Source organism: Canis lupus, chromosome 29, assembly GCF_048164855.1.
Source record: "Canis lupus baileyi chromosome 29, mCanLup2.hap1, whole genome shotgun sequence".
NCBI classification, from domain to species: domain Eukaryota; kingdom Metazoa; phylum Chordata; class Mammalia; order Carnivora; family Canidae; genus Canis; species Canis lupus.
Genome location: NC_132866.1, coordinates 15,958,272 through 15,977,788, shown reverse-complemented (window position 1 = coordinate 15,977,788; position 19,517 = coordinate 15,958,272). Strand labels below are relative to the sequence as shown.

The window sequence follows — 19,517 nt, the reverse complement described above, 5'->3', positions numbered from 1 at the left end:
TTCACTGTCAAAATATAATTATTTAATAAATCATGATACATATAGCCATAAAATAACACAAATTATAGTTGGATATGAGTCTTTTTTTTTTTCTGGGAAAAGGGGAGATCTATTTGGCAGCTAGATTTTTAATACACTATCAGTGGTAGGAAAAAAAATCACAAAGTAACATAGACTATTATATAGTGGATCTTGGGAACAGGTGCCCTTACCAGGTCTGTGAAAATGCTGGGGGGAGCGAGATGTGGTTGGAGTGTAGCTGTGGCGGCTGTAGACAGGGGAACTGATGGAGCCCTGGCTGGTGGACCGGTGGATCACCCGGTCCCGAGAGTCCTGATAGCCCTGGAAAGAAAGTGCGAGAACGCAGAAGCATAAGGCACACATTTAGGCTATTATCAGGTCCAGGCGAAATCAAGTTCTATAAAGGTTACCTGGGAACTATCATGTCTACCTGCGTATACATTTTAGTGCCATATTCTTAAAAACATATGCAAAGGAGCATTCTGTGGTTAGTGCATTTTTTCGAAACCTGTAGTACTTGCATTTACCCAAATTTTAAGATGTAAAATGGTAAACTCCTGAATCAGAGCTCTGGGAAAAGAAACAGCCTGATGGCCACATTTATATTGTGCTGTTATCAATTTTACAAAGTACGTTCATCGTTTCATCTGATTTGCATTATAAGGAAGGTAGAACACAGGGTATGACCTCCCTTCTCTACAAATGCAGAATGTTTCAGAGCTGGTAAGAGACCAGTGTGTAGGTGTGTAGGTCGTACAGCCAGAGCCTGCTTCAGAACCAGCCTCCGAGCTCTAATCTTACCCTCTGTTCTGACCGCCAACCCACACTGTCTAGAACATTGATCTGGTGACATTTTAAGTTGATTTTCCTGGAGAACAAGCTGGTGGTGGCCTCCACTCCAGGAAATTCTATTTCCTACTTTGAGAAACATAGCCCAAGGGAAAAAAAAAAAGTGATCTTCAAATGGGAAAATTGGCTCAAAGATATTTATAATACCATCATTTACAAAGCTGAAACTTTCTCAACAAGTCAGGGAATAATTAAGTAAATTAGGCATATCAATTCAATGGAATGTAATACCACTACGAGTATGCCCACTATGTCCAAATCCAGAGAAGAGCAGATTCGGTATGAAGTACAAAAAAAAAATCATACACACATAAACACAATATAAAACTGTTCAAAGAATTAAAAGAATAGAAAGGAATATTTTACATTTTAGGCACTGTTTGTCTTATGAAGCTTCTACGGCTACAACTGAAATACAAATTTGAAATACCATATGGAAAATGCCTAAATTAAAACCTCAGTAACCATGGCTGCGTGAAATTTGAGAGCAAGTGACAAGGAAGCTTTGGTTTGATCCTAGTTGCCTATAGCCATAAATTAAATAAAAACAACAAAACAAAAAGTCCCCAAATGATGTGCTTCAACTTTGCAACTGGTCAATACTAGAAGTTAATGTTTCATAACATCTGTTGTGATTGGGATACTAACAGAAATTAGTTATTCACAGCACTCAGTCATAAACCATCAAAACAATACAGAGTTTTTACCATGTTAAATTATGATGGTTATCTAAGATCAATCCAGTTTTATTTAGAGCATCCAGAAAGTTGCTTAAGTTGCTTAAAGTTGTTGTTGTTTTGTTAAATATCTTCCTTAAGCAAGACTTGCCTTTAATAAGACTTATTGATTTTATTTTTTTATTCATTTTAGTTTTTTTTTAAGATTTTATTTTTATTTATTTACTACTGAGAAAGAGAGAGAGAGAGAGAGAGAGAGCGCTCAGGAGGGGAGGAGAGAGAATCCGCACTGAATCTGCACCGAACACAGAGCCTGACGTGGGGCTCGATCTCACAACTGTGAGATCATGATTTGAGTCAAAACCTAGAGTCTGATGCTTAACGGACTGAGCCACCACCCGGGTGCCTCTTATTTTATATTATTATTTTTTAGATGGGGGTTATTATTATTATGATCATTTATTATTTTTAGACCTAACATCTGAGCAGTTCACTCACTGAATACATAAGGAAATGCAAAAAAGTGAGAAGCATGCTAAACATACAAACCCCCTGGTTATTGTTATCTGAAGTAGCAAAAATGAAAGGAAGTGCTAGGTCAGGCCTTGCTGCTGGCCCACACTCAGATTTGGGTCAGCCTGAGCTTAGGCCACTGGTCCCAAAGCCACCCACTCCCTCTCAGGGAAAAAGTAAGGAGGGGCAATGGAAAGTGCTTCTAAGGCCTCTGGTCACCATGCAGGCAGTCAGTGTGGGGGTAAAGCTAAAGCAAGAAACTAGTGACTCCAGGAGGAGATAGTGTGAAGGAGTTGTTGATTTTCTAGATCGGTATCAGCTTCCTGAAGAGCCTTTATTAAAATGGATTGTGAGAGTAACTAATCTGGGGGGTGTGTCTTTGGTTTTGAGTCCTTCAGAGTGGAAGAGTGGGTATGGATTGACATGGGACCCATGGCTGACTATGGAACAATCACTGACGGCTCCGAGTGATCCGGACACATAGGAGTTATTCCCAAAGGAAGAGACGGCCTCATGGACTGGATAAAAGTCATTGTGAGATTTCTTTACCCTGAGAAGGAGGACAAGACTATTGGTTTTGGATTAAAAGGAGTGGCCTCCCCAGAAGATGGCTCTGCTTACAGAACACTCTCTGACCCCCGTAGGCCACTTCAGATAATCCACTATGTTAGGATTCAGATCAATTCAATATGAATGAGGGGAGAGAACCCCTAATCGGGACAGGTGGCCTCACTCCCTACAAACCCTCACCTGGCACTTGGAGGCAAAGGCTCAGGTATGGCTGTTTCTACTCACCAGCCCCCAATCTCATTTGAAAAAACATTGACTGCTGTGTCCGAGAGTCACATCTCACATGTAGGGAATCTAACATTCATTATAATTTTGCACAAAGTTTTTTGTTGTTGTTGTTTTGTTAAATATCCTTCTTTAAAAATTCCAGTCTAGGGATCCCTGGGTGGCACAGTGGTTTAGCGCCTGCCTTTGGCCCAGGGCGCGATCCTGGAGACCCAGGATCGAATCCCACGTCGGGCTCCTGGTGCATGGAGCCTGCTTCTCCCTCTGCCTATGTCTCTTCCTCTCTCTCTCTTTCTCTGTGTGACTATCATAAATAAATAAATAAATAAATAAATAAATAAATAAATAAATAAATAAAAATAAAAATAAAAATAAAAATAAAAATAAAAATAAAAATAAAAATAAAAATAAAAATTCCAGTCTAGGAAAAGTCCAAGTAACTCTCAAATTCCACCCGTTATAATGTTCAAGAATGGCACTTACCTCTGCTGATGGAGTAGGAGACAAAGTCCTTGGAGACTAGAAGAATAAAAGAGAATTGAAAGTCACAGCGCTTCCTGATTCATTATCAGTTTAATTATTTATCAGAATCACCTGGAAACAGTGTGCCACATACACATGCGCACTGCCCTTGCCCATCCCTGTCTTCTGATTCAGTAAGCTGAGAGTGGGGCTCAGACAGGAACACAACTATACTCCTGGGAGACCGGCGTATGTCCCTGCCTGAGAACCGTGAGTTTTGATAAATACGTTGTTATACTTTAGATGCTTAAGTTAGACAAATTGGAACTATTTTTTCATCTGTGCTCAAGCTATGCTCGGTTTACTACTATGAGTCACAGTGTCTACCCAAACACAGAGTTTTGTAAACATGGTTGTTGACTAAATTATAATCACAGCAATCACATAAAATCGCCTGTTGACTGACATAGGCCGGTGATGACCAGGTCTGTGGCATCCCGCCCTGGTGGCTTGCCAACAACACTACCATTCACCTTCTGGCTCTCGTCCTTCCAGGCACAAAGGCTTCCTCAGGGGGCAATGAACAGATCAAACCCTCTCTCACCACAGGGCCTTTGCATTTGCTGTGCTCTCTGCCCACAGTGCTTTTCACTCAGACACCTGCTGGGCTTCCTCATCTTCCTCAGTGAGCTCTCTACCCAGGTATCACACCTGTGCCTTCTGTGAGCCTCCTATTTGAAGGGGCAACCCAGCCCCACATGCTTTCTCCTTCTTCTGCTTCATTTTTACTCTAGTGCTATACCAGGGAAAAGTGCATCATATATCTTTTTATTGTCTCTCTCCCACCTTCCACTGTAAGCTCCGTGAGGGCAAGAACTCTGCTCCTTTACAACTAAGTAGTCCCAGCTTCTGGCACAGCTTACGTGCTCAAAAAATATTTCCTAAATGAATGAATGAAATGTTTGCAATTAAAATGCAAAAAGCATTAAAATAGAAATGAAATGCAAAATGAAATGAAGAACATGGCCAGTGATGGATTTCTCAGTGTCACAGTTTGCCCTTATCCTAAGGTCACAAGAAGCCGCCGCCAGGCTCTCTGGCGGATTCCTCTCTGTGCTGTGGATTCCTCAAGCCCCATGGTCTCAGCTACAGGTATAACCTATCTCTGGGGGGTGTTGTTAGCCGGGTGAAGACAGGCTCCTTGAGGTAGGAGCCAGGCCTGAGCCTGCTGACAGCAGGCCTCTGAATCTGCCCTACTAATGCTTTAATGCTTTCTTTCTTTTTTTTAAAGATTCCATTCATTCACTCATGAGTGACACAGAGAGAGGCAGAGATACAGGCAGAGGGAGAAGCAGGCTCCCCGTGGGGAGCTGGATGTGGGACTCCATCCTGGGACCCCAGGATTATGACCTGAGCCAAAGGCAGACGCTCAACCCCTGAGCCACTTAGGTGTCCCCTACTCATGCTTTCTGAAGGCACGTATGGCTACACAGCATGTTAAGTTTATCCCTCCACTGTTTCTAAATTGGCAATCTATGGATTCTTTGGAAAAATGTTAATAAGTAAAGGGATAAATAACCAAAGGGCATGTAAAGATTTCTAAGCTGCAAGACTTGTGTGTTGGGGAAGAGATCACAAATCTGTCTGGTTTCTGATCTGAGGGATCATTTTCCCATCGAGATTCTGTGAGATTTCTCAGAGAAACCCACAGGTCATCATTCCAGGTTAGGACAGAAATGATGCCGACTATGAGAGCAGCCAGCATTTTTGTTGAGCATTTACGTGCCATGTGCTGTTCTAATCTAAGTATTTCGCTTAATCCTCACAGAAAACCTCTGGGGTAGATATTACTATCTTGAGTTAACAGATAAGGAGATTGAAATACATATTTTTTCCCAGAGTTGTATGGTTAGTAAATAGGAGTCTGACTCCAAATCCTGAAATGTTCACTTCAAAGCCCAAACTGTTGAGTGCTTGATGTTTTACTGCTCAAAACAGCCACTGGGAAAATAGACACATCAAACAGCTCATCTCCCCACCTTGTTTGTGTGACTTGAATATCAGAAAATTCTCATCCACTTGCTCCAGGACAAGGCCCTGTGCACCCTGTTCAGGAACTGTCCTTTTTCTTTTACTCCCTGTGCAACTCTCTAGGGTCCAAGGGCCACTGGACAGCCCAGGCCGGATCAACCTGCATTTGAGCAGCTGCAGATGCAGTTACATCCCTGTGACCACGAGGGGGCACTACATGAAAATGAATGTCCCTTCCTGACCAGTGGGCCGGTTCAACCCAGAGCTATGCTCTGGAATAAAACCCAAACTGAAAAATAAGTAAATAAAAGGAGGCTCTATGGAGAGCGAATTACACAGAATCACCATGGTTTTCATGGCTTTTCTTCATCTAAGACCTCCAAGCACTGTGGGGATGTTAGGTAGTTTACAGTCTGTCTTAACCTTGGATTGAACACCTAATTTCAGTCCAATACTTGGGTAACATCTCCATGACCGCACTCAAGCCAGTCCACTGAGGATTCCAGTTTTAAAAATAAAAGGGAAAAAAGTTAAGAGTGAGTTGAACAGACCGGAGTCCACGCTACCCGGGCTGGGAACTCCAAATCCTGGGAAGGGATGGGGAGGAGCCTAAGGAGCTGAGAGTCTGTGCTCCAGTCCCTGGACCATTAATGTTGGGAGAGCATAAATAAGCCCCAAGAGGACAGGTAACGACCCCCGTAGCAGCTGTCATTTGCCGAACATTTGCCATGGGTCTCTCTGCTAATTGCTTTAATAGATTAGTTTATATAGGTCAGTTTTAACAGATAGTACATGATCTAGATATTATATAGATATTAACTTTTAATAGATAGTTTATTTAATCCTCACTAACGTCCTATGAGGTACATTTTGTCATCCTGTTTTTCAGATGAAGAAACCAGGGTCAGAATGGCTGCCGCATGGCCATGGTTGTACAAGCAGCATGTGGAGTCCCAGGTGGAGCCCGGATAATTTGATTCCAGAACCCTGGCTCACATCGCTGTGCCATACTGGGGTCTTGAGCTCTCTGCTGTTTCTGTTCCTGCACATTCTATCATAAGATGCTGCAAACTGCAGGGCAGCCTGGGTGGCTCAGCGGTTTAGTGCCACCTTCAGCCCAGGGTGTGATCCTGGAGTCCTGGGATCGAGTCCCACATGGGGCTCCCTGCAAGGAGCCTGCTTCTCCCTCTGCCTGTGTCTCTGTCTCTCTTTTTCTCTGCATTACACACTCTCATGAATAAATAAATAAAATCTTAAAAAAAAAATAAGATGCTGCAAACTGCAGGTGTCGTGATTTAGGATGTATTGTTCTCTTTCCTCATGATCCCCATGACTATACTTTGGCCTGTCCCCAGACCAAGGACCCCCCCTAACCCCCTCAAAAAGACTCTCCCTCTCTTACACCCTCTGTCCCCCCTCACAGAATCTCCCCTGAGAGCTCTGACTTCCTTCCCAGTCTATCTGCTCTGCTATCCCAGTCTGGTACTAGCGCTCATTCATCCTTTCCTGTTGTTTCCTCTGGCTGGTCTGTCCTCCGGCCTCTCTGTAACCTCCTGATGCCAGGGGGATGGTGTGATAGGCTTCTGAGTACCTTGAAACACCTGGTACAGAGACCTGCAAAGAGCAGGCAATCAAAGGGACCCTGTGACTTATTTTGATTCCCCTCAGTCGTCCTCATACACATGACAAAAGCAAAGCTGTTATATAACTCACAGCTTCTAGAATTTATTACCTCTCCCAGGCTCTGCCTCTCCTGTTTGTCATCATAGCCCGAAGTGTAGAAAGGCTCATAGGTAATAAGATCCGGACGTTCAATATCATAAATTGCCTTGACCTTGGGAATGGCTGCTAAATCCTTATAATCCAGGATTTCATTGTCCACTTTTGCCTGGCAAAGTTAAACAGAAAGCAAAATTACTCTTGGTCTCATTTCTTTTGGGAACTATTGTTAGTACATTTCATGTCTGGCTTGAAAGGTGAAGACCTTAAAAATAAACCCAAATCAAAACATTCTGCTTAGTTTTAAAACCAAAAACGTTTTGCTTTAGAAAGTTGCCTATTTATTATCATGGTTTTAAAAAAAATAGTCATCAAAATCTTAGGAAAAAGTCTGTGTAGAATAAACTAAGTAGAAAAGCCTATAAACCTTCAAGATAATTTCCCCAAATGTATTACAGAGATGGAGAAGCTCAAACAGATGGTCAAAAAATTTTCCCAGATGGCTAAAAACAAGAACTGCATATTTGATAAACCAAATATTTAAATATCTTTGTGGCATAATTTAAAAATACTCAGTATCAGCATTATGAAATGTATAATTAATCCCCAAGTATGTATATCCAAGTTGGCTGTGGCAATTTTTAAAGTCCTGCACGGTATTACTGCACTTTATGGGTCATTGATGTTGCTGGTCACATTTGTATATAAATTTAATTACCCGAAGGAAAACATGATTGAGAGGGTTGACCTTCAAAAATGAAAACTGGAGCTCATAACATAAATAGAAGTTGTTTCAAATTATTCTATTTTGGATTACCCACTCCACTAATACAATCTGCTGCTTTACCTGTCCCGAAAGGGTCTTCTCCAAGTGTAAATACTTACATAGATAGTATGACCTGGGGAGCCCGGGATACTGGAGCCTGGTCTAGAATAAATGCTTTCAGAGGAAGTCCTGGTAGGCTGTAAAATAAACAGTGTGTTGTAAGGCTTCAGACCGTGGCTTCAGAATCAAGACTGGCCTGAGTCCCTAGCATTTATTAAAAACTAAGCTGGTTAAAGAAAGATTTGTGACTTTCCTGAATAAGGAAAAATATAACCTAGAGAGAAAGGCAAAGGAGAACCAGCTGTGCAACCAGCCTTGAAAATGCATTTGGGGACTTTTGTTTTTACTCTCTCTTCCTCCTCCCTTCTATGACCTTCTGGCTCTGCCTTCGTGCACATTTCCCTCCACCCAGCCCCAGGCTCGAACTCTGCTCATCTGGACTATTGCAATGATCTTGCCTGAGGGTGTCCTGCATCCATTCTTGCCCTCTTCAAATCCACTTGGTACCCAGTGGCCAGAGAGATCTTTCTTTTCTTTTTAAAGATTTAATCAATTTATTTGAGAGAGAGAGTGCGCACAAGTGTGGGGAGGAACAGAGAGAGGATAAGCAGATGCCACGCTGAGTGTGGAGCCCAACATGGGGCTCAATCGCACAACCCTGAGATAATGACCTGAGCTGAAATCCAGAGTCATACACCTAACCACTGAGCCACCCAGGCGCCCCCTGCAGAGATCTTTTAGGAACAGAATTTGGTCACTACTTTTGGCTTCAGCAACCACTTAAAATCACAACTCCCAGCACCTCAGGGTTTTGATCCTGCTTTCCTCTCCTCCTCCTCACTTACTTCACACCATCACTCATGGAACATGGTACATGTCCCTGCTTCAGGGTTCTTCTATTCCTCGCTGTTCCCTCTGCCTGAAATGCTCTGATCCCTAATTTTACTTGGTTGATTTTTTTCCCTTCTTCAGTCTTGGCTTTAAACATCACCTCCTCAAGGAAGCTCTCCCTGATCTTTCAATCCAGAAGGGTTACCCTTATTTTCTCTTAGTATCTCTCTTAGTTTTCCTTTAGGAATAAAATTTATAATTCCATATGAATTGGGGTGTTTTTGTTTGCATCCTATCTCCATCATTAACTTCAGTTACCATCCCTACCCTCACAGGAATTTTTTTTTTTAAACCACTGTGTATGCCTGTTTTGCACAGGTATGTAGAAGGCATAAGTATTTATTGAGGGAATGAGCTACAATTTATTATTCGTAAACACTCAGTTTGTGGATACCTGGCTAGTGTTAATTACATGATGTGAACCCAACCACACAGAGTCACTGAAGTCAGGTTAGTGGTCAGCCGCTGGGAAAGACAAAAGAAATTGGCCTTCTAATACATGCTTAGAGGACCCTGAGACTGAGTGGAGGTGCTAGCAGTGGGAAGGAAATGTATTAGTATTAACTAGGATTAATTGCCTCCCACTCTCCCTGGCACATTCTGGAAAGCTCCACAAAGAAAACCAAAGGTCTAGTCTTAAAAGGCCTTCTCCCCTCTGTACAGACATTTCTTGGAGAGGAAAATTCGTAATTCTCCGCTAGGAATTGGATCTTTCCTCTTTGCTACCGTTTCTACTGATATTTGGCACCTTGAAAGTGAATGTAATGGAGCCAAAAAAACTCCTAAAAATAAGGATGTTGTATCACTCTGTAATTCATATCTGAAATAATGAGAGCAAACCCACCTGGCCAATTCAAGGCAGAGAGTGATTAGACTCATTCTAACAGATAATTCACTGGAGGGTTGTGATGGATTATTCTCGTGTCTTTGAGATACCAGGGTGGAGGGGGCTGGAGAAGTCACAGTGCTGGTGTAGCAGGCTCATCGCTTCTGGTCCCCCTCCCTAAGACCTGCCACATACAAGTACTTTCCTCCAAGGCTTAAATTTTCCAATCACATGCACATCTCAATGTGAGAAAATTCTCAATTCTGAGTCTACTGAGAAAGAAAGGGCTCACATAGTAATACTGCTCAAAAAACTCCAATTCCTTGGTCTGTTTCCCAATCAAAACAGAGAAATGACACTACACCAGAATCTAGTCCTCCTTTAAAAAGATGCCATCCGTTAATAAAGTTGAGCCAGTATGCCTCTGTGTGGGATAACTATTAACTGCAGGTGGTCCTTCGGCTTCAAGTAGCTGGCAGCAAATATGTGCCAACCCAATATCAAAGTGAAACCTGGCAAGTAACAACGCAAGAATATTAGAATATTAGTGGCAGCTAAAGTTTGTCGTCTGCTTACTATGTGGCAGGCTCTGGGAGGAGCATTTTCCAGGCTTGATCTCACTTTCATCTCCTCAATAACACCTTGAGCCAGGTTCTGCTATCATGAGGAAGAAGTGTGCAAGCTCTCAGCTACACACATACTCAAGCGTCAGGATATGAAGCCAGGTGCCCTAGGGGTGGAGCCCAAGCTTTTAGCTCCTGCACTAAGATCTCCCCCATATTGTAAGACAAATGTGACCATTTCTGTCTCATCAACATAGCTAATGGGATGGATGAAGTGAAGATAGAAGAAAAAAATTGAGATCAACTAGCAGAAGGCAGTGTCCTTAGCTCCACGAGAAGACTGCAGTGGCTCTGAGTTGGGGTGCGGTAGGAAAGGAGGTAGTGAGGGACAGTCAGGCATCTTCAGCTACTGACATGGTTATGACAAAGCCCTGTTTTCACTGACAAACAGCTAGGACATTGTGTGAATAGCCTGAGAATGCACTGAGTCTTGGGGTCTCTCCCATGTCACTCATTTTTGCCAAATACGGGTCAGGGATACTCTCTGCCTTCCCTGTAATCATGCACCTGGGGTGGCTCTGAAGTATATGGTTCCCTCGTGTGCTGCGCATGCGGATAGGAATGTAGCTGGAGAGCCAGGTGAACGCATGTCTGGGAGGAGGTCTGTAAGCTTCTCTTCCAGGGTTGAGGCACTCCACAGAGGGAAAAGTTCTCTTGGCTGAACCAGGCTGTTTCCACACAGGCTCTCTGTACCTTCTTTCTTCACCACGTTAGAGGATCTGTGGCTTAAGCAGGCTTCCTCTGAAGCCTTCAGCTGGTTCATTTACATCATGACTGGTGGAGCTTAAGGTGTCAAGGGTTATCTGACAAGTCTCATTTCATTCTTAAAGGTTTTCAAGCTGAACCACCTCCATTTTGCACACACCTGCCCCGGGCTCTCTGATTCTAGAGTAAATATTTTAGATTTTTACAGTCAGACTTGTGCTCAAAGTCAAGTTGGCTATTCACCAAATCTAACGATGCCCTGGCTCTCGTGGAGAGGTCAGGCCGCCGTGAGCATCTTCAGACCATTTAGCACTGGGAAACGCTCCAGATGTCTCTTGGAAATTCAGAAGTTCCTCTTCATTTCACCGCATTTACTGTTGCTTGCTTTTGCTTTATTCTGGTCTCCTAACCTTACTTAAAATCTACTTCCTACTCATAGGTGTCTTGCTTATGAGTTACATCCTTGCTTATTTTCTTACAATGGCTCTTCTTCTGTTTTCCTGTCTAAAATGAAATAATGGAATAAAACATGACTCTGTGTAGTATAGTATGGGGGGCGGTTAGAAGGCTGGATTTGGAGTCAAGATTTAGTTCAAATCCTGGATCTCCTAGTTGTGTGACATTTTATGAGTTTTTCTTTCCTTTCTTGCTTTCTCTCTCCCTTTTTCTTTTGACTTCCTTTAGCTTCAGCTTCTCAAAGGAGGAGACGGTACTTGAATCTAGTTTATAGGGACAAAGGAAACACCTATAAAACTTAAAGCACCTTGCCTCGCCCAGGGCACGTACCCATTTTCAGCATTTTCCAGACACTGGACTTAGACTGGATTTCTTTGTTAATCTCACGTAGTGAAGGAGAGCACTACCGGTGTTTTGTTCTTCATGACAGAAGAGTCCTTTCAAACTTGAGCTCCGTGGAGAAGAGGTCCGTAGAGCCCTCTACAGCTACTGCACTTGCATGCACTCTCATCAGAACTTAGATATGTGAAGTCACTTATCATCATACATGGGGCAGCAGTCAGATTGCCAAATGCCCTTCCCCTTCTCAAGAACTCTATGAAGTGAAAATGTATCCGCCTGAGATGGTGACTTCCTGCCTAGGTCTTAGGTTTACTAATTTATGCCCCTGCCACGCCAGATGGCCAAATACCTTGCACATGCCTGTCTTATCTACCAGTACAGTTCCTGGTTCTCTGTCTCTTTGTGCTCCAGGCTTAAACAGCATACACGATTGCTTGCTTTCCTGCCACAGTCCCAATGGCTCCCGAGGTGTATGTGCTCGACCAGTGGAGGTTAGAGGGCCCTCCTTCGTGAAGATAATAAGATTACTTTTTTAAAACACAACATTGGTTTGGGTATTTTAATCTTAAATATTTGGAATTTTATATTTCAATTCAAAGATCTAGAATTCTAAAAATGTTGAATTTTAAATGAACAACTTTATTATGAAAAGAAACCATTTTACTTGCTGAGGGTCTCTGATGGCCAAGATAGCCTCAAAAGGCACAAAGCTGTCTTCCAATACAGCAGCTCAAATCCACTCCAATTGAAACTCATTTAACCTGAAAAGCAACAACTTACTGCCATGCTTTCCCTCTTTCCAATCCCACTGACTGCTTCTTCTTTACCATGAACTTAACTCTAGTGTCACCCTGCTGGGCTAGAACAAAGTTTTACAGGTGAGCCACATTTCCACAGATGATCCTTATAGGCAATTAGTTAACCTACATTACTATTTTCAACCCATTCTGATATTCAAGGTAACAACAGTGACCCAGTAATTACTAATTGAGTTCAATAACCCAATGGGTCAGCAGCCTTCGTGAGCCTCTATGAGAGTTATGACAAACAAAATTACTCTCTCAACTACACAGCTGACCCTTAAACAATGCCAAGGTCAGCAGCATTGACCCACTGTGCAGTGGACAATCCACATATAACTTTTGACTCCACCCAAAACTTAATTATCAAAAACCTGCTGTTGAACCTGAAGCCTTACTGATAACATAAACAGTTGAATAACATATTTTGCATGCTATATGTATCACATACTATACTCTTATAAGAAAGCAAGTTAGAGAAATGTAATTAAGAAACTCCAAAGGAAGAGAAAATACATTTGTTAGTACTGCAGTGTATTTATATTTAAAAAAAGCATATGAGTGGACCCACATAGTTCAAACCTGTGTTGTTTAATGGTCAACTATATTATAAAAGAGAATTTCTAATATTTATTCTCAAAGATATATCCACTTCTGTTCTACAGAGAAAGGAAATAGGATCTGTTGTTAAAAGCAGATGCAATTTACTTATTTTAATTTAAGCACCTTGCCCCTCATGCCTTATGGAAAAAACCAACTTGAAAGCACAGTTGGAAAATTCAGTTCTATTTTTTAGTGTCATCTTTGCCCCCCCCCCCCCAAAAAAAAGAAAAAAGAAGAAAGGCAAGGCAAGGGTGGAGAAAGCAGAGTAGATATAGAAAGGATTATAGACTGGCTGTGATTTCTCAAAGTATTATACTAATAAAATTAGGCAAAGAATTTAATCCTCATTTTGGCAACAGGAGGAAAGGAGTTTCACTAAGAACCTTTTATTGCATGTGGTTGTCCTCGTTCACTCTCTCATCAAGGGGTCCATGTGACCTACATTTATTCCCCCAGCACATGTTCATGTGCCCACTTTTGATTTCAAAAAGGTTTTTTATTTTTCTCAAAAAAATCAACACGGATAAGTCTCACCAGAAGACGAGTAGTTTGTTTCAATAAGGAAGAGAAAAAAAATGGCATTTGATCCCTTATAGTGGTTGCTTGAAAATACATGTTTCTTTGTTTTTGGCATACAATCTTTTTAAAAGCCCTCTAACTACCTTACAGATGATTTTTTCTCTATGCCTTGACTTGGTCCATCTGTCCTACCATTCAGGAGGCATAGTCACTAAGTGAGAATTACATTGAAGACATCTCTTTATGCTTCCATGCATCTCTAATCCTTCTTCAGATTTTGACCATTAAAAAAGACTTACCAGAGCTCTGCCTGGTGAATAAGCAGAGAAATAATAGTTTCCAGTTACTTCCATTAAGGGCCATCGTGCACTCTGGTCCCTTCTTGGTGGGGGAGTGCCAGAAAGCACTCTGCTGCCCCCGCCCTCCCCACTTTCAGCAGGAGCAAGGGTGCGACAACTACCCATCTAACTTGCATTCTTCCAAAGCCATGCTCTAAGAAGGAGGGGACACTACAGGCAACTGAATGGGATAGAGTTGATGAATGCCAAGGGATGACTACTGATATAAGGTGATTGACACCTTATACGAAGTGCTGCTGAGATTGACAGTACCTGCCTTGGGTTTTTGTTGAAGTTCACTAGACAAGGTGGTGATAATAGCTGCAGAAGAAGGAATACTTTTAAAATCTGCATACATTGCATGTTCACTGCTAAGTCAAGGAAGGGTGAAATTAATTCCTTTGGAGAAAGAAGTTTTGAGCTAATGGGCATACCAGACCCTTCTCTGGAGAGTTTCACAAATGCCATCACCCTTTACTATGGCCAAGAGCCTCAATGTCTTTCCAGAATAAATCTTAATCCCTATAATTCTGATGAATTATAAAAACAGACCAAAATAGAATAAAATATTCGAATAAAGTAAAAGACTGGAATAAAGCAGCATGTATTGTAGTGATGTTAATAAAACAATAGCCAACATTATCTCCTTGTTCGAGACATATATAAAGCCTCTATTTAGCTCTTTAAAAAATATACACACGGTATATGTTTGGTATATTATAGGTTTGCAAGTGCATATAATAGTGAATGTTAGTTTCAAAAGAAAAAAAATCTCATGCCCATTTTGTATGGCAGTCCATTCATGCTTTAGCCTCCAAACACACATCAGAGATGCTCCTTTTTAGAATTTAGCAAGTGATCCACTGTGGATTCTAAAAAACTTGGTCTGGGAATGCCATCTGCTTTGTCTATAATGAATTATAGCAGAAATTACAAATGTTTAATATTGACTTTTACCTATAGACAAAATTCACTATTCATATAAAACTTGTCCAAGTAAGTAAAATTGAATGTTCTTCTTAGGTAATTCTACTTCATCATTTTCTTTTACCCGTATTTCAGCCCGAGGAGACAAGGAGCAACTGTAGAATATAAATAATAAAATGACTTTCCTCCTGTAAATTTCTTCTACAACAAAACCAAGACTTGCTTCTGGAGCACAGAGGGCTGAATGTCCCTGCAAGAGTACAGCTGATTTACCTAATAACTAACTATCATTTCTGGTGAAATGAACTGCTTGTGTAAGGCATCTAAAAGATCAATATATCTGTATGACCTGAGGATTGCCTTGGAATTTTCAGGCTTCTCAAAAGTTCTGGTGAGCTGTTCCTCAATAGCCAATGGTAAAGGGAGACCTTGTCAAATGGCCTGTTTCCTTGCCAGATCCCAAGCTGTTTACAACTTTCTGTGATGGAGCTGAAGTTGACTTCATTGATATTTATGGCTGGATAATGGGAATCAGATGTCCCTTTTGAACCAGGACAGGAAGAGAGTAGTTATTAAAAACAGAGCTCTCTCTCCTTCAACCCACCACTACCTAAGAGGCTCTTTCAAACTTAAGGGTCTGGAGCAAACCAAAAAATCTCACACTCAAAGATTAGATTTTTGTTCAAAATGCATCACTTGACTATAGCCTCAGGCTAACAAGACAGAACACTATTTGAGTTATAAAGCATACTTTTGGGAAAGGGATCCAAAAACTATTGAAAAAGCAACGTCTTGCCAAATAGAGGTTCTAATTCTGAGCAACACTCATTTGCAGTGGGGACAGTCTTTGGCTGTTCCACTGGATTCAGGAGACTATAATTTCACTGCATGTGAAAACTCTGCCACTGGAGCTGAAGCTTTAAGATAGAATGAAGATCATAATGACAAATACAAGTTGGAGCGTAACCCAGTATCATGGGCCAACATAACGTACCCGAGGCCTGGAATCTGCAGTTAAGTCTTACTGCTGATGCTGGGGCGGGGGGGGGCACTTTGGGCTTACCTCATTCTATAGATGAAGACACTTGGGGGGTGATGTCTAAAAGGTTCCTTTCTGCTCTAAATGTATATGCTTCAAACTCTCTTCCAAACCATTTAAAGAAAGAATGTAAAGTTTTAATGAAAGTACACTAAGCAACTCTCCTCAACCTTAGCACTGTTCGAGCAGGCACAGAAAAAAAGGTGTAAGCACAGAGACCAGACTAAAGTGTTATGTTATAATCTGGAATTGTTAGCAGATCTAAAAAAAAAAAAATGGGTTTCATCTGGGCCAAGATCAACTTGTAGAAAGTTATAATTGAATTGGTTTCAGCAGATTCTCAGGAACCCCAGAAGGAGGTCAAGTATGTGAAGGGAGCACCATCTCCTGCTTCACTGCTCATCTGGAGAGCTGGATGAGCCCTCTCCTGGCTTCTGGATGGTTCTGCACGTCATGCTGCCCTCTTTCTTAAACACATCAGACTTAGCATGCGGTCTTCCCCTCCTATCTTCCTAAGTTCCCCTGTGGCGTAGTGGAAAGAGCACGAGTTATGAACTCAGAAACCTGCCTTCCACTCTTAGCTCTTCCACTTACCAGTGGGCTAACTCTTCGGGAAATCACTCAACTGTGATGAGTCTCAGTCTCTCACCTGAAAATGGGGGTGAGGACAGCTACCTCACAGCAATTCTTAGGGAGAGCAACAGAGAGTGTATTTAAAGCTCCTGGCCTCGGCAAAGTAGGCGCCTGGTCCCTCTTGTCTCCCTTCTCACTTCACTACTGCTTTCTTGAGCCAAAGTGCTCCCTATCCAAGCACTGTGTTTCTCGGCTTGGCATTGCTGCTGTTCTCACCAGCCACACCCCCTGGCATCATCTCTATGTGTGCTCATCTCCACGGACCTCTACAACTCAACTCAAAGGCCACTATCCCCGGGAAGTGCCACTGAGATTCTTTCTCTCATCTGACATGCCCTCATCTATGTGACAGGTTTCTAATACCACTTTATAATCATTTGTCTATTATTTATGTGTCTTTCCTGCTGGTCTAGGTCTAGAGCATCCAGCCTTGCACTCATTCTACCTGGGTGCTTGGCAAATATTTGTTCAATGAACAAATGTGTAGATACAGGACCAAAGGGGGAGCTTCTAATGTGCTCGGTTGAATGAAAGTAATGCTTTAGCCAGTACTCTAATGAAAACAATACTCAGAAAAGGAAACAGCCATATCAGAATGTGAGATGCACTCTGTGGGTGAGAAAAAGCATTTGCTTCTGCAGGAGCCACAGAAGTTATGTGGGGAAAGCAGCATGGACAGGATAAGCGACAGAAGCCTCGGACTAGGACAGCGTCTCTAAGCCTTGGCTTAGACACAGCGCCAACCTGCAGAGACGGTGACCGTCCTGTGCGTCGAACCAGACTTTTGGGATAAAAGAAATCGGAGGAAGAACGATGACTGTTTGGCAGCTGCCATAAAACATGAAAAAAGGGAAGAATGAACAAAGAAATAAGCTCAATTTAGAAACACCACACAAAAAAACAAAACAAAACAAAACCTTTGGGAAAATGAATTTGATAGTAAATGTCAAGTGGCATTGCTTTATAGTTGTGTGTGTGTGTGTGTGTGTGCGCGCGTGCGTTGGAGAGCCCATGTTTAAAAGCATATTAACTGGTCTTCAAGTTATAGTTTATTCATCTACATTCTAACTCCCCATGATTCCTTTTCCATTTATTTCGGCTTAGAAATTTCTATACATGGAGAGTAAGGAGCCAATGAAGCCATTGAGAGATGTCCTTAAGAATCTGTCATTACAAATGCCCTGTGAGTTCTTAAATACCAAGAATGTGGATTACTCAGTGGGGTTGCAGAGATTCTTAAAACATTTTCGTTTTGCTATGGTAACTGCACTGATGTGATACCCTGTGAAAGGCTTGGAAATCTTGGCTCAAGGTCTGTGATCTGTAGACACACCCTTAAGAGAGCACAACATTTATTCCCTTATTCAAAAACCAATTCCCCTTTAAACCCCACCGACGTCAGCACATACCTCACTCAGGGCACCCTGGAACCTTTTCCCCTCTGGAGTGCTCTATTCTATACACTATGGGGCTTCCCAAAGGTGAGCAAGCTGAGGGTTGGCCTGCCCTCCCAAGTGGTTGAATGTTGGCTTCAGGAGAAAAGCTTTGGAATTTTCTGGAAAACTTTACTAAAGGAAGAAAAGCTAATAGCTCTTCTTGGCCAGAAAGAGAAGTATTTCACTAGTTGTTTTCATAGACTTAACCAGGGAGTTCTATCAAGATGCAATCAATTTTTTTTTCTTTTTTAAGTATCATTTTAGTCACACTATCTGCAAACTCAAGCAATCCTTATAGAGAAAAGACCCACATTCCATGTAGTCTGGTCTCATTAGCATTCTTCTCCTCATCTCCCAAAAAGCTTCATCAGGGATGAAGTGAAAATGATTATTCAAAAAACTGAAAGCCACACTATAGAGAGTACAGACCACTAGCTACTTGGGTGGTTTCTGGGCAGTGTCCTCAAGCTATGCTATGAATTTTACATTCTCATGATAAGAATGACAATAATTACTATCTTTAATGTTTTAGGATTTTATAAAGATACAATAGTCTTTATATGCTTTATATTTCACAGCATCCATAGCTCCTAAAAAATTTCAGACTCTGGTGCCCAACATGGGTGACTGCCAGTGTGCACCTGCCTGGTGGATGGGCTTGAGGGTTAATACACATCATGCTCAAGCTGAAGCTGTTATGTCGAAATAGAGACCAACAGATTCCTTTTCAGTTTGTCTTTTTACTCCATTCTTCTAAGAAAAAGGTTTTTAAAAAATCTTTTCCATAAAAATATGATGCCAATGGGGTTAGGATGCATAGATGCTTATATCTACTAATGGCAGTTTAAGCAGATCTGACACCATACTCTAGAGTTTGGCTTCCAAAATAAATTCGGGCCATTCTTTTCCCTGAGATGCCAAATGGAACACAAACTACAGTTTTTCCAAGGGTACCACTAAGTCAGCCAAACTGAGAGGCCGTGGCCTGGGTTCCAGTGTGATTATTGCTCAGAAAATATTTCACAGTCTAAGGAAAAAACTAGGGCATCTGAACAGGATATAGATAATGATCCTGACTTATAAGGGTGTACAGCTCTTTGCTTCTGAAACACATAAAATAGTGTCATCTGGAGGTCTTGTCAGGGTTGAATAAGACCAGGAGAAGGCTTCAGAAGTGGGAGATGAAGAGGCTCTATCCTTCTGTGAGTGTGCTTCGGTGAGGACAGTTACTGAAGCATTTTGATGTTACCTAAGAGTTAAGTTACCAGAATGCTTATTCACATTGACACTTCTGGGCTCATCATTGTTTTCCCTAAATGTTTTATCTGACAAACCACTGGCTTTTGGAGATAGAGGCTACTCAGTGAAATTTGGACTTAAGAGGTCAGTAAAATGTACCATGGATGCAGAGTTTGGGTCAGGGTGGTACCTTATGGGCTAAGTACAAAAACGTCTGGTGAGGTCACCAAATGTTGGACCTAGAACT

At 41.8% G+C, this 19,517-nt stretch overlaps 1 protein-coding gene across 22 annotated transcripts in view; it reads right to left on the bottom strand.

Annotated features, from left to right (window-relative positions):
• The window catches only part of ABLIM1 (actin binding LIM protein 1), a 284,940-nt gene that overhangs the window by 26,106 nt on the left and 239,317 nt on the right, over window positions 1-19,517 (bottom strand). For 13 of the 22 annotated variants that reach the window (XR_012020532.1, XR_012020533.1, XR_012020534.1 and 10 more), the window contains exons 9-13: window positions 17,340-17,423; window positions 7,953-8,030; window positions 7,081-7,236; window positions 3,339-3,374; window positions 213-342 (exon numbers count right to left, since the gene is read on the bottom strand). Coding sequence is in view for 4 of the 22 variants with exons in the window: in XM_072805191.1 (XP_072661292.1) it covers window positions 213-342; window positions 3,339-3,374; window positions 7,081-7,236; window positions 7,953-8,030; window positions 17,340-17,423 (484 nt within the window). In the remaining 18 variants the exon portion in view is untranslated. The remainder of the gene's footprint in view (window positions 1-212; window positions 343-3,338; window positions 3,375-7,080; window positions 7,237-7,952; window positions 8,031-17,339; window positions 17,424-19,517) is intronic. The other 9 variants (XR_012020544.1, XR_012020549.1, XR_012020546.1 and 6 more) reach the window with 1 other exon arrangement.